The following is an 11,499-nucleotide window of genomic DNA, read 5'->3' as shown; positions in this document are numbered from 1 at the left end:
ATCTGAAAGAATAGGCTGATCCGACATCCATGGTTAATTACCGAGTTGTTACACTTGACAGGGGATCAAGGGTTCAATAAAGTATAAAAGAGAAGGGATACAAGACCTAACTGATGAATAGTACAAGAGATAAACTGTACCAAGGATAGACGATAGAAACAAAAGATATTAGGCATTGAACAATGGCCTTCTTGTTTTGGTGGCTGTTTTTTCCCTGCCTCGCAAGCAGCAGCAACATTCTTCCCCTCCTCCCACCACACACCCAAGAGCTTCGTCTCAGCTACGATGGCCACTGGATCTCTCAGGGGGAGAAGATGAGCAGGAATGGTTTGACATTGAATTGATCCCCGCTTACTCCCAACGCTGAAATACTGACCGACAGATACCGTGTTGCCCCCCCAGATCAGCACCGCCGGCCTGCCCTGTCCACACCGTTTCATTATCTTCTGCATCGACATCGACGTCGTTCTCGAGTCCAACGCCACGGTAATTTTGCACTGGTATCAGCCTGACATGACTACCAACTGCTCGAATTCGCACCTATCACCCAAGCACGAGATCGCTGCTGTTTCTTCTTCTAAATCAGCGGCTTATATAGGCCCCCAACCCCCTGCAGGCGCGTCACATCGCTATGTGTTTCTCGCCTTTCAACAGCCAGATCACTATGTCTTCCCAGACTGCTTCGACCATATTTTTCCGAAAACGGTGGAGGCCCGGGCTGGGTTCGACATCCAGCTGTTCAGTCGGGTGGCCGGTCTCCCTCCGCCTGTTGCGGGGAATTATATCGTTGTTGGCAGTGACGAGTTGACGACGACCACGACAGCAACGCAAAGTGTCACTACAACTTCGATGAGGGATGTGAGGTGTACAGGGGTGAATGGGTATGTATCTTTCTGACTAGGATCTTGGGGACTGAGCTGACTTTGGCTAGGGGCCATATTGGACAGCAGGTTATCATGTAGATGGAACTTGCACTTATGCCCTGCTCACATTACATCTTGGACATGCTTGGGTGAAATGGGGCTAGAGATGTCTGAATATACCTTGATTTCGCAGTTAGAGTCTACCGGAGTAAAGCTATTCGAAGAAGAGAATCTGTATCAGCGTCAGCCACTCGAGTACAGGTAGACAAGTATCGACTAGGAAATTGAAACAGTTGAGAGATATTGCTAGCAGTTGGAATCGTACTTGATCACATGGTACATAAAGCATGGCAGTCTCGTTAGAAAGCTGTAGGTATTCCATATAACTTAGCTATGACTACTCCTGAATACAATTTTACCATACGGCGATTTGCAAGACCACATACTCGTGCAACTCGACAAAAGACTGCTGAACCCTGTCTGCCACCTGGTGGCCACGCCGTGACAAGGAATTCAAGTCGCACAATGAAGCAGTTGAGAAGGAGGGATGGTGTTACAATAGCTAGGTAGACAAGAGAGCAGGTATGATATGGTGGTTCAACCGGATTCCCAGAACCGTCTTCTATTCTTCTATACTGACCAGTCCAGCAAAAAGAAGAACACCAACAAGAGAAAGAATGCCTTCCCCCGAGACTCTGCCCAAGAGTGTCAAGGTACGGTCCACCTGCAACGCGTGCCAGCAGGCGAAGATTCGCTGCAGCCACGAGAAGCCGTCGTGTCGAAGGTGCCAGAAAAACAAGATCGAATGTATCTACAGCGTGTCTCGACGGTTGGGCCGGCCTGCGAAGCGGAAAGAGGCTACAGCAGAAGACAAACAGCCGACGCAGCAGCAGCAGCAGCATCAGGGGAAACAACAAGAGGTTGGAAAAGGGACACCGCCCCGTCGGAAGGGGAGGGGGTTTGCGAGTCCGGCAAGCGAGGGAGAGGGAAGGAGAGACGAGAGAGCGATGAATGGGGCCTTGATCGGGGACTTGAACACGCCGGTCGTGAATACAGGTACTTTTCGTCCATGAGATTGGCGAGTAGATCGACCTGATTTATTTGATGCTGACGAGCAGATCCGCTCGACTTGACCGACAGCTGGCTGCCGGACCTCTCCCCTCTGGACGTGGAACCGAGCTCGAGGTTCGAGGCAGCGATTGCAGCGATTTCCACTGGCCTCAAAGACCCTGTTCCCTTCCCTGGGTTTCCTGCGACGCCGGAGATGTTGAACGAACACACGAGATCGTTTTCGTTGGAGGGTACCACTGCTGCTGCTGCTGCTCCCGCCACGGCTCTCCCCTCTGTGATGATGGACTGGGACTTGGGCAGCACCAGTTACTCCTTGGACATGTTGACACCCGTGGGAGACCCGCATAGCTTTCTCGTCGACGACCTCCACGAGACGAGCAACGAGATCCTCACGGAGATGTGGCTGCAACACGCGACGACTTCATTTGCAAACACGCACGCTACAGACTCTACGAGCTCTACGACAACTGCCACATGCCACTGTTATGAAACGAGCGTGCGCGAGCTGCTGCGGATCAACAATACATGCACGCCGGCAAATGGACCTTGTACGATTGACGCCATCCTCACCTGTCAAAAGGCGCTGCAGCAGCTGGGGCAGAAAGTGCTGCGGTGCGCGTGTGCAAGGGTCCGCGCCAACCTGCTGATGATCATCATCGTGGAGATCGACAGTCTAGTGACGGCAATCGAAACGCAGACCCTGTCGTCGGCATCGGCATTGTCATCCTCTCCGCCTTCTTCCTCTTCTCCTTCGCCTTCTTCTTTCCCCTTTCTTCACAGCGGGGGCGGTAGGGAGTTCAAACACAGTATTGTGGACAGCTGTCCCCTTTCCATCGGCGGGTTTCGTGTCTCGACCGAGGAAAAGATCTATTTTGTCCGGCAGATCCTGCATGCCCGGCTGGCTGGGCTGTTGACGACGGTGCGGCGTATCCGAGCCTGTGCGCAGCAGGTCTGGACCGGCTCCTCACGAGGGAGGCTCTTGATGATTCTCGAGACGGACCGGCGCCTGCAGCTGCTGATGGTACGGCTAGAGTAATTGTTTCAAATTTCAGCGGTTTATCACATGCTCTATCTTTTTTCCAATGTAGTACAGAACTGGCTAAACTATATGCCTAGAGTAGTATGTATATAAGGATGACCAGTATACATAAAGCTGCATGCCTAGGCTATCGACAGAGAAGAAATAGGAGAAAAAAAGAAAGATGACATGCCATTGCCCCCTCGAGTCGATCAATCTGCTCTCCGACCTCGGCCGACTGACAGTCCTTGATCTGGCGGCCGTCCTCAACCTGCTGAACCGCGTCCACCTTCACGGCGCGAGTGTCTTCAGCTGTGCGGAGTGTACAGAGAAAAAGGCGAAATCAATGACAGCTGCGTCGACCCAGTCGGCTGTGCATACGCTTTGTGCCATTGTGGAGGCATGTCTCCCATTACTCGAGGGGGTGTGCACTACGTACAACATTAACGTCAGTGTCAACGTCAACGTCCACAACATCAACCTGACGAACAGAATGGAGATGAGTATGAATCGAATCGATATGAATGGCACCTTTGACGATATGATCTTTGTGGATTCACTCCCTACCCTTGTGCTGCAGAGTAAAGCACGGCTAGGCCAGCTGGAGATCGAGGGCGGGGAGATGCTCCTCCTCGTTCGCATCGTGGTGGGCAGGAACTTACTCCTGCTGGCTGAGATGCTGGAGAGAGTGAGAAAGATTGATACGCGAGGAGGGGAGGTGGAAGGACTGATTCGACGGTGTGTGCTTATGATGGAGGGGGTGGGATATTCTTGATTCTCTTTGTATTGGCTGGCTAGCAGAATACAGAGACAGAGAGACATGAAAGAAACAATAGACGAAAGACGAGAATACCAGATTCGACGTCGACATCAGTGTAAAGCAAGAGAAGCAAGTAAAACATAACTGAACAATGAAGAATAGTGAAGCAATTTAATTGAATCACAATCACGGTTGATCTGCAGTAATCACCAGAGAGAACCACGCTCGTAAGGCCGTTCGAATTGGCCCACCCACTGACCCCAACCGATAACCTTGCCCGTCATGGCATCCATGATCTTCTCCTTTGTGACTTTCTTATTCTGAGGAAACACGAGATGGTCGTCGAGCGCAATGACGGTGTAGACGTAGCGGTGAGCTCCGTGGCCCGGCAGCGGCTTGGGAGGAACGTAGACGACGTGCTTGCCGTGGGCGACGTATTTCCATCCAGCAGACGTGGAAGGGTTTGTGTCGTTATCATCTGAGAAAGTGCGTAGATCGAGATGGCTGGCGGTGATGGTAGAACCTGGGATGTTGTACAGCAGACAGTGGTTGCGAGGTTTGCCGCCGGGCAAGGCCGTGTCGAGATCCTCGCAGACGAGAACGTATTCCTTCACCTGGCCAGCCAGGGGACGCGTCCAATGCAGCTCGGGGAATCGCCCTTTGCCGTCGGGGGCCAGGCAGGTGTGCTGTTTCATGAGAGGAGAGCCAGAGGGGCCGTAGCCGAAGGCTTCCAGGAGCATGTTGGGTTCAGCAAGGTGCATGAACGCCAGACTGTTCGTGATTTTTCTCTTTTCGTGGGCGCGCACGTTACCCATCATGCGACCGAAGTTGTACCGAATCAGTTTCGCCCAGTTTTCGGCGGGAGTCGACATGGTCGACATTTTGACGTTGGAAACACAGAAACGAAGAATGAGAATGAAGACGAACGAGGACGAGCGAGGGCGAGCGACCTCAGCTGGTGGAGGAGAGAAGAAAGAAGAAAGGAGAGGAGTGGGGGAAGCAGACGTCCTCGCTTGTCGACGCCGGAACCGGGTGTTCATTTTGGGAAGACATGGGTTCACATCGCTCGATGAAGATTGCACAGGATAGCGCTGGTGGGAGGAGAGGAATAGGTGGCGGCAACAAGCAGAGATAGAGGGGAGATTTTAATAGAATATACTCATAAAGAGGCAAGAAGATGGAATATCTTCTCAGAATTAAATAAAGACGACCTGGCTGATGTTGGGATGATTTGTTCTGGAAGCTCTGGTTGTATACAATAAGTCGCCAGTTGGCCGACATAGTCCTACAACCAGCAGTAACCAGTAACTTGATATTGTCACTATATAACAAACCCCAAAACTACCTGGGTATCCATTTATTATTAATGCTAGTATAATATTTCAATGTCCAAAAATTATAGATCGACTGATCGGCGAGTCTGAATGGGTTAAAAAGATGGCCATGCAGGAAAGGATCCAATTCCACGTCATCAACAGGAACAGGAGAATAAATTAGCTTAAACACCATCTCTATATCACCAATTCTTCATTACAATATCTAGACTACCATCTTTATATACTATATCATGGACTTGTCCCTCCCCTTCAGCTCCCTCGACCACTCCCTCGTCGCCATTTACGTCCCCTACTTTTTCTGCTTTCGCTCTCCCGACCCCCAACAGTGTTTGACGCGTCTCCAGGCCGGCATTGACCTGTTGTTCCTGCGTCTGCCCTTTCTAACCGGCAAGGTCGTCCCCTGGAGGGATCCGAGGTATAAAAGAAAAGGCCAGCTGCGCATCCAGCCGGGAAATGCCTTTGCTGCGATCCCCATGGTGGCCGTCAAGCAGTTGCCCGACCTGACCTTGCCTCCTGCTTTCGTTCAAGACAGAAGCAAAACCAGAGACAGGAACAGAAACGAGGAGACAACCAACTTATCCATCGCTACGTTCGATGAGAGGTTTCTTCTCCTCCCACGCATGCTGCTGCCGTCCGAAGCAAGGCCTGTCCTACGCTTCCAGGCGACTGTTCTCGCGGACGGGGTCGTCTTGAGCATGATATACAGCCGTAACGTCTTCGACGGCGCGGACGCAGATGACATCCACAAGCTGCTGGCCGAGTGTTGTCGCGCGGCGATGACGGGGGAGCAATTGTTTTCTCTCAACATAAACGCCGAGCAAGAGGCAATCCTGCGAGATGCAATCACCACTGCTGGCGAGGGGCCACGCCAGGATATCGACCATTCCGCGGTGACAGGGCACGTTTGGTTGGCGCAGAAGGGGAGAAAGGAGGACTAAGAACAAAGATAAATTGAAGATCTTCCGATCAGATTTCCGTCTGCGTCCATTTTTCTTCTCCCCGGAAAGACTTCATCGTCCCCGTGAGGCCTGTACGTTGTTTCTGCCTCTCTTGACTCAGATCTACTGTGAAAGGACCGATGACGATACTACAGTCCCCACGTTCCTGTCAACAATGGATGTTCTGAACGGCGTGCTAGGCGTCTGCATCGAAGGGGCTCGCAGAGAAGCCGTAATTGACATCTCATTTCCGTCGCGCCGTCTACTCATGGCGTACAACTTCCGCAGAAGCCTCGCCTTCCCACCGGATCACCACCTCGGGAATTCCGTCAACGGGGTGCGGGTGAATCTCCAGCCATTGGATTACTCCCAGGTGCAGGTGCAGCAGCGTCAGGGGCAGGAATCACGTTCCCAGACTGTCTAGATGCGCCGAAGCTTTTCAAAATCTCAAGCCGGGCCTTTCTGAATGATCAGCCCGATTGGAGCAGGATGGGTCTGCGTTTCGGCGAGGCCATCGGCAGCAGCTCTCGCCATCTGAGCGTGTACGGGCTTGATTTCGGACCGGAAATCGGCCAGATCGAGAATTTCGAGATCGTCACTCTCGCGGCGGACGGAACCTGCACCATCATGCCGGAAACAAAGCATATTCATCTTGCCACGGGCAAGGCGCTGTGGGATGTACGCATCGCGTTGCTCTCGGCTGTGATGGACTGCTTTGAGAACAATCCTTTGATCGGCTGGTTGGAGGAGAATGATGATATATAGACACATTACTTTGACTCTAAATCAATACTGTATATCTTGATTGTCTATATTTATTTCCTATATTTCATCGGTCTTTCTTAAAACGTTCAATAGCTGCTTGGAAGCGACTGCAGAAGAAACCAATCATTGACAGAAGCATACAATAAGCCATTCTATGGTCCAGAAGGTATGTATGGGGTACTTTTAGACAGTGAATATACACAGTGAATGCAAATAGATACTTGATAAGAAGCAACATGCCCTCTTGCCTAATATGGAACGTCTGCCTGAGGTGTCTACACAATCACATGACCGTAGATAGCTCCAACCAATAGAAACCGCAGATCATAATCCAGTCAGCGCAAGGGATGAGGTCACAGGAGAGGTTACGTAACCTCCAGGGAGTCGTCCTCATCTTCAGTTCTATTAATATTCCAGCTGCCTGCCTTCAACTCACGCCCTTCATCCTAGAAGCTCTTCTTCACGCCCTTGTTTGCCCAGCTCATATCTGCTGGAACTGGCGGGCGATCACCGATGACGTGCGGCCAGCCCCGAGTGGGACTGACAGCTCCAGAATAACTGCGTCTCGATTCCGCCGACTTCCGTTTCCTTGACCGACAAAACACCCCCGTCCGACGTTTGTTGTCGCCCGTCTGCGAGGTAACTACTCGCTGGCTGCTCTCTTGACTGCGGTGACTCTTATTCCGGCTTGATTTCCTTCTTTGCGTCATGCCTTTCTTCTCCTCAGAGCGACCGTCGTCGCCTCCCCCGCCCGAAGAGGATCGGCTGCGACCGCCGCGGTATGCCGCCGAGGACACCACCCCGACGCGGCGAGTCGAGATCCTAGGCTGGTATGCGTATGGCATTGCGGCAGAGGTGTTTGCCGTATGTGGAGTGGGTGGGTTTTCCTATTTGATCCAGAGTACGCCGTCTTGAATCGGTTGTGGCTAAACAAACGTATAGGTTCCTTCCTCCCCATCACCCTCGAACAACTCGCCCGCGAACGAGGAACATTTCTCAACAGTCACTTGCCGTGTGTGCCGACAAGCGTCTCGGCGGGTGGGAATGGGACTCATGCGATGACTCGGGGCGGTGATGAGAATGGACAATGTGTTGTGGACCTGTTCGGGATGCAAATCAACACCGCGAGTTTCGCGATGTATACGTTTTCGCTGGCCGTGCTGGTGCAGGCATTGACTCTTATCTCGTTCAGTGCGCTGGCAGATTATGGTATGTTTCTCCTAATCGCGTTTCGGGGATTGATGCAAGTGACCTGACATATGTAGGAACAAACCGAAAAACTATGTTGTTGATCTTTGGCTTCCTCGGATCGACAACTTGTATGATGTTTATCTTCGTTGCGCCCCCGGTATTCCTTCTCGGATCGATATTGGCGATCATTGGGGTGACCTGTTTGGGCTCGTCGTTTGTCGTGCTCAACTCTTTCCTACCGCTCCTGGTGGCCCACGACCCTTCCATTCACCATGCCAAACTACAGCGAGCATCGCGACAAATGTACCGGCACGACGACGACGAGGAAGCAGAGGAGCATGAAGCCGTGAACGATGTCGAGGACGAGCCAGATGCCGACCCAAAGAAAAAGAAGGGCCCGGTGTCCCCTGAGATGCAGCTATCGACGCAAATCTCGTCAAAAGGAGTCGGGCTGGGCTACAGCGCAGCCATGTTTGTGCAGTGTCTGAGTATTCTGCTACTGTTCTGCCTCTCGAAGACCTCCCTCTCCAAGACATCGGCAACCTTGCCCTTACGTTTCGTTCTCTTTCTCGTGGGTGTCTGGTGGTTCGGTGGTACTATGGTGACTCGCCGCTGGCTGCGTAGCCGTCCGGGCCCTCCCCTGGACTCATCCACCGCGGGCGGCAATCGGGATGACAACCGACTGAGTCAGTGGCGCGCCTCCCTCCGCATGATTGGGTTTGCATGGAAGTCCCTCTGGCGGACGGTCAAGATAGCGGCGAAACTGCGCGAGATGGTGATCTTCCTGGTCGCGTGGTTCCTGCTCTCGGACGCGATTGCCACCGTGTCCGGGACGGCCATCTTGTTCGCGCGCACAGAGCTGAAGATGAGCACCGAGGCCGTGGCCATGCTCTCCATCACGGCCATGGTATCCGGCATGGCGGGCGCTTTCCTGTGGCCCATCATCTCCCGCCGATTCAACCTGCAGTCCAACCATACCATCATGGCGTGCATTGCCCTGTTCGAACTCATCCCCATATACGGCATGATGGGCTACGTTCCCCTCTTCAAGCGGTGGGGGGTGATTGGCCTTCAGCAGCCGTGGGAGATCTACCCGTTAGGCTTCATCCATGGCTTCGTCTCCGGCGGGCTCAACTCCTACTGCCGCTCCTTCTTCGGCCAGCTCATCCCGCCGGGCAACGAGGCAGCCTTCTACGCCCTTTACGCCGTGACCGACAAGGGCAGCTCGGTCGTGGGCCCGGCCATCGTCGGCGGCCTGATTGATGCCACGGGATCGGTCCGCTCGGGCTTCTTCTTCATCGCTGTTCTTATCTTACTCCCTATCCCGCTCATTGCTTTCGTGAATATGGACAAAGGGCGCCGAGATGGCATCGCTATGGCCGAGAAACTCGAGGGCGATGCTCGGCGTGACCAAGAGGAAGAAGAAGAGGGGTTATTAAGAGGACAACGTAGTCCGTAGATAATATACAAGTACATAGATATATATATATATATATATATATATTACTTGATTATAACTATTTCCAGGATTTAATAATACTCTAGAATCTGCGGATCAAGACGGCCAGTTCCCCCTCCATCGAACGGTTTGCTCCTCATCATCGACCAGAATGACCATCCACACCCCCACCCCACCATTATTCGCCAGTAAGGGCGTGCAATGCACCCACCTACCGCGCCCGTGGTCATCGTACCGGTTCAGCCAGCGCACCCGTGCCGTCACGCTCCGGCCGGCGATCATCGCGCGGAGGAGGTCGTCGCGTACCGAGGCGGAGCCGCCTATGCGTGAGAAGAACGAGGACTGCAGGATTCCCGGGATGCGGAGCGAGGGAGAGGTGAATAGGATCCTCAACGAGGGGTAGGGTCGAACAAGGAGGTACTGTTCGTATTAGATTTGCCAAAACCATATCATTAGGGTTTAGGGAAGTGAGAAAGGGGGGGGGGGGGGGGGGTTTACATTTTCATAAACACCGGCCAAGGAAATAGCTGGTGATGGTTTCAAGGGTAGCGGGTCTGGGGCCTCGCCGTCTTCGCATTCGTCGGCCCAATGGACATTGCTGTTGGTGTTGCGCGAGCTGCACCGGTCGCTGTGCAGACTGGAAGCAGGCTTGAACAGCTTGCCACCATGGGTGCGGGATGTGGTCAACTCTTGCGGGCTCATCAGCTCGCTTAGCTCGATGAACTCGCTTTTTCGGTCCTGCGGTTCCTCGGGCGTTCCGGGTTCCTTGAGACGGCGTTTCCGCGCGGCGAGGGTCTGCAGGGACTCCATGTTCGCGCCGTCCATGGCGAGACCGCTCACATCGATCTGGGCACCGATAAAGTATCTGATCTTGCCAGTGCTGTCGCACAGGGGCGCACATTGTAACAGGTTCATGAAGGGGGAGCCATCGCGCCGGCTTGGGGAGAGGGAAAAGGTCAGCATGGGAATATTGGTTTTGGGCCTTCATTTGTTCACGTCTGCCACATACTAGTTGAGGAACAGTTCAGAGTGATGTCGTCCCGCTTCGATTCCCTCCCGGATGCGCCTTGTACTGTTGCGGTTGGTTTTGGGGCCCTGCAGGAACCGGCAGTTTCGACCGAGCACGTAATCCATACCGTACTGAGTGGTTCGGTGGAATTCTCCATGAAATAAGTATGCAAAGCGAGAACGATGAGGATGAATGCAGGGAAAGGATTTACCATACCCTCTGAAGCAAAGATGATCGGATTGTCTGGTCGCGACGGGTCGGTTAAGCAAAACACCTCTGCCAGTGCATCCGACGTTGCCTGAAACTTGGCGGGGAGGGTTCCTCGGATACGCTCTTCGACAACCTTACTGGTGATGGTGATGCAGGTCGAAGTGATGAATGCCGGCAGCTCTTCGGCCGTGAGTGCGGCCAGAGCTTTTGCCGCGCGGTCTTCCAACATCTCGTTGGTCGTCGGTGGAATGGACTGGTCGGAAGTCTGAATTTCTGGCATGCCGGCCAGATCGCGTGCGAGAGCGTTGGCGTACTGAATGGCCTTGAGTGCTTTGCGCGCATTCAGGTAATGTTCGAGGACCATGACGGACCTTGGTCGTTGCTCGGCGAGGAATTCCCGGAAGCGATACAAATACCCCGGGTTGGAGAGGATGGTCGTCATGTGTTCGGTCGAGAACATGATCTCTGCTTGCTCTTCTAGGCGGTGCAACGGGGCATTGTTTCCGGCGTAGGGTGCAACAAGGTCGTACGAGGAGGCTTCCTCGGTATTGATCGGGTCGAATTGTTGGCTTCCCTCGAACGGATTGACCTCCTGGAGTAGCGGCAGATCGTCCATCGTCAGTTGCCGTCGCAGCGCTTTGATGGACGATTTGGCACCGGCCAAGGCGAGATCGTTACTGCTCAGACCACGCGCAAGCGATCCGGGAGGGGGCGGGAACTCGAGGATTCCACTGGAGACACTGGTCAGTTGATTAGTATTGCACGGTGTTCCCGCGATGACGGGCCGTCTCCTACCTCGATGCGCCATCAGAAGAAAGTGTATCCTGTACTCTGAACTTGTCGACCAGCTCCTCCTTCCACTGCTCCAAGTTGACGGT

The 11,499-nt window shown here is 53.3% G+C and overlaps 9 protein-coding genes across 9 annotated transcripts; 6 read left to right on the top strand and 3 right to left on the bottom strand.

The window, feature by feature from the left end:
• Window positions 1-182: 182 nt before the first annotated feature.
• ASPZODRAFT_25932 (hypothetical protein) lies at window positions 183-962 on the top strand (the record flags this gene model as incomplete). The annotated part of the gene is made up of 3 exons (XM_022728025.1): window positions 183-327; window positions 383-881; window positions 932-962. 3 exons carry the CDS (start codon window positions 183-185, stop codon window positions 960-962), a joined length of 675 nt encoding a protein of 224 aa, XP_022580551.1.
• A 58-nt stretch (window positions 963-1,020) lies between these two features.
• On the bottom strand, window positions 1,021-1,290 carry ASPZODRAFT_2038760 (hypothetical protein). The gene has a single exon (XM_022727588.1). The coding sequence runs from the start codon at window positions 1,243-1,245 to the stop codon at window positions 1,078-1,080; it is 168 nt and encodes a 55-aa protein (XP_022580550.1). The 5' UTR covers window positions 1,246-1,290; the 3' UTR covers window positions 1,021-1,077.
• A 250-nt stretch (window positions 1,291-1,540) lies between these two features.
• On the top strand, window positions 1,541-2,970 carry ASPZODRAFT_16635 (hypothetical protein; the record flags this gene model as incomplete). Its single annotated transcript, XM_022726754.1, has 2 exons — window positions 1,541-1,919; window positions 1,982-2,970. 2 exons carry the CDS (start codon window positions 1,541-1,543, stop codon window positions 2,968-2,970), a joined length of 1,368 nt encoding a protein of 455 aa, XP_022580549.1.
• Window positions 2,971-2,985: 15 nt separating this feature from the next.
• ASPZODRAFT_2038743 (hypothetical protein) lies at window positions 2,986-3,971 on the top strand. Its single transcript, XM_022727587.1, has one exon. It carries the CDS (start codon window positions 3,137-3,139, stop codon window positions 3,725-3,727), a length of 591 nt encoding a protein of 196 aa, XP_022580548.1. The 5' UTR covers window positions 2,986-3,136; the 3' UTR covers window positions 3,728-3,971.
• On the bottom strand, window positions 3,919-4,584 carry ASPZODRAFT_67158 (hypothetical protein; the record flags this gene model as incomplete). Its single annotated transcript, XM_022729430.1, has 1 exon — window positions 3,919-4,584. One exon carries the CDS (start codon window positions 4,582-4,584, stop codon window positions 3,919-3,921), a length of 666 nt encoding a protein of 221 aa, XP_022580547.1.
• Window positions 4,585-5,279: 695 nt separating this feature from the next.
• ASPZODRAFT_2130661 (hypothetical protein) lies at window positions 5,280-5,987 on the top strand (the record flags this gene model as incomplete). Its single annotated transcript, XM_022727842.1, has 1 exon — window positions 5,280-5,987. The coding sequence occupies one exon, from the start codon at window positions 5,280-5,282 to the stop codon at window positions 5,985-5,987; it is 708 nt and encodes a 235-aa protein (XP_022580546.1).
• A 175-nt stretch (window positions 5,988-6,162) lies between these two features.
• On the top strand, window positions 6,163-6,752 carry ASPZODRAFT_16631 (hypothetical protein; the record flags this gene model as incomplete). The annotated part of the gene is made up of 2 exons (XM_022726751.1): window positions 6,163-6,405; window positions 6,462-6,752. 2 exons carry the CDS (start codon window positions 6,163-6,165, stop codon window positions 6,750-6,752), a joined length of 534 nt encoding a protein of 177 aa, XP_022580545.1.
• A 154-nt stretch (window positions 6,753-6,906) lies between these two features.
• On the top strand, window positions 6,907-9,402 carry ASPZODRAFT_152274 (hypothetical protein; the record flags this gene model as incomplete). The annotated part of the gene is made up of 4 exons (XM_022725835.1): window positions 6,907-6,918; window positions 7,482-7,629; window positions 7,695-7,961; window positions 8,018-9,402. The coding sequence occupies 4 exons, from the start codon at window positions 6,907-6,909 to the stop codon at window positions 9,400-9,402; spliced, it is 1,812 nt and encodes a 603-aa protein (XP_022580544.1).
• Window positions 9,403-9,498: 96 nt separating this feature from the next.
• On the bottom strand, window positions 9,499-11,429 carry ASPZODRAFT_67220 (hypothetical protein; the record flags this gene model as incomplete). Its single annotated transcript, XM_022729439.1, has 4 exons — window positions 9,499-9,822; window positions 9,901-10,339; window positions 10,412-10,562; window positions 10,628-11,429. The coding sequence occupies 4 exons, from the start codon at window positions 11,427-11,429 to the stop codon at window positions 9,499-9,501; spliced, it is 1,716 nt and encodes a 571-aa protein (XP_022580543.1).
• Window positions 11,430-11,499: the final 70 nt, after the last annotated feature.

This window comes from Penicilliopsis zonata (genome assembly GCF_001890105.1).
Source record: "Penicilliopsis zonata CBS 506.65 unplaced genomic scaffold ASPZOscaffold_8, whole genome shotgun sequence".
Lineage (NCBI taxonomy): Eukaryota > Fungi > Ascomycota > Eurotiomycetes > Eurotiales > Aspergillaceae > Penicilliopsis > Penicilliopsis zonata.
This window is presented reverse-complemented; position numbering and strand designations above follow the sequence as displayed.

Excerpts from the sequence above, each read along its gene's own strand:
- ASPZODRAFT_2038743 (XM_022727587.1), top strand. The coding sequence starts at position 3,137 with ATGACATGCCATTGCCCCCTCGAGTCGATCAATCTGCTCTCCGACCTC.
- ASPZODRAFT_2038760 (XM_022727588.1), bottom strand. The coding sequence starts at position 1,245 with ATGGAATACCTACAGCTTTCTAACGAGACTGCCATGCTTTATGTACCA.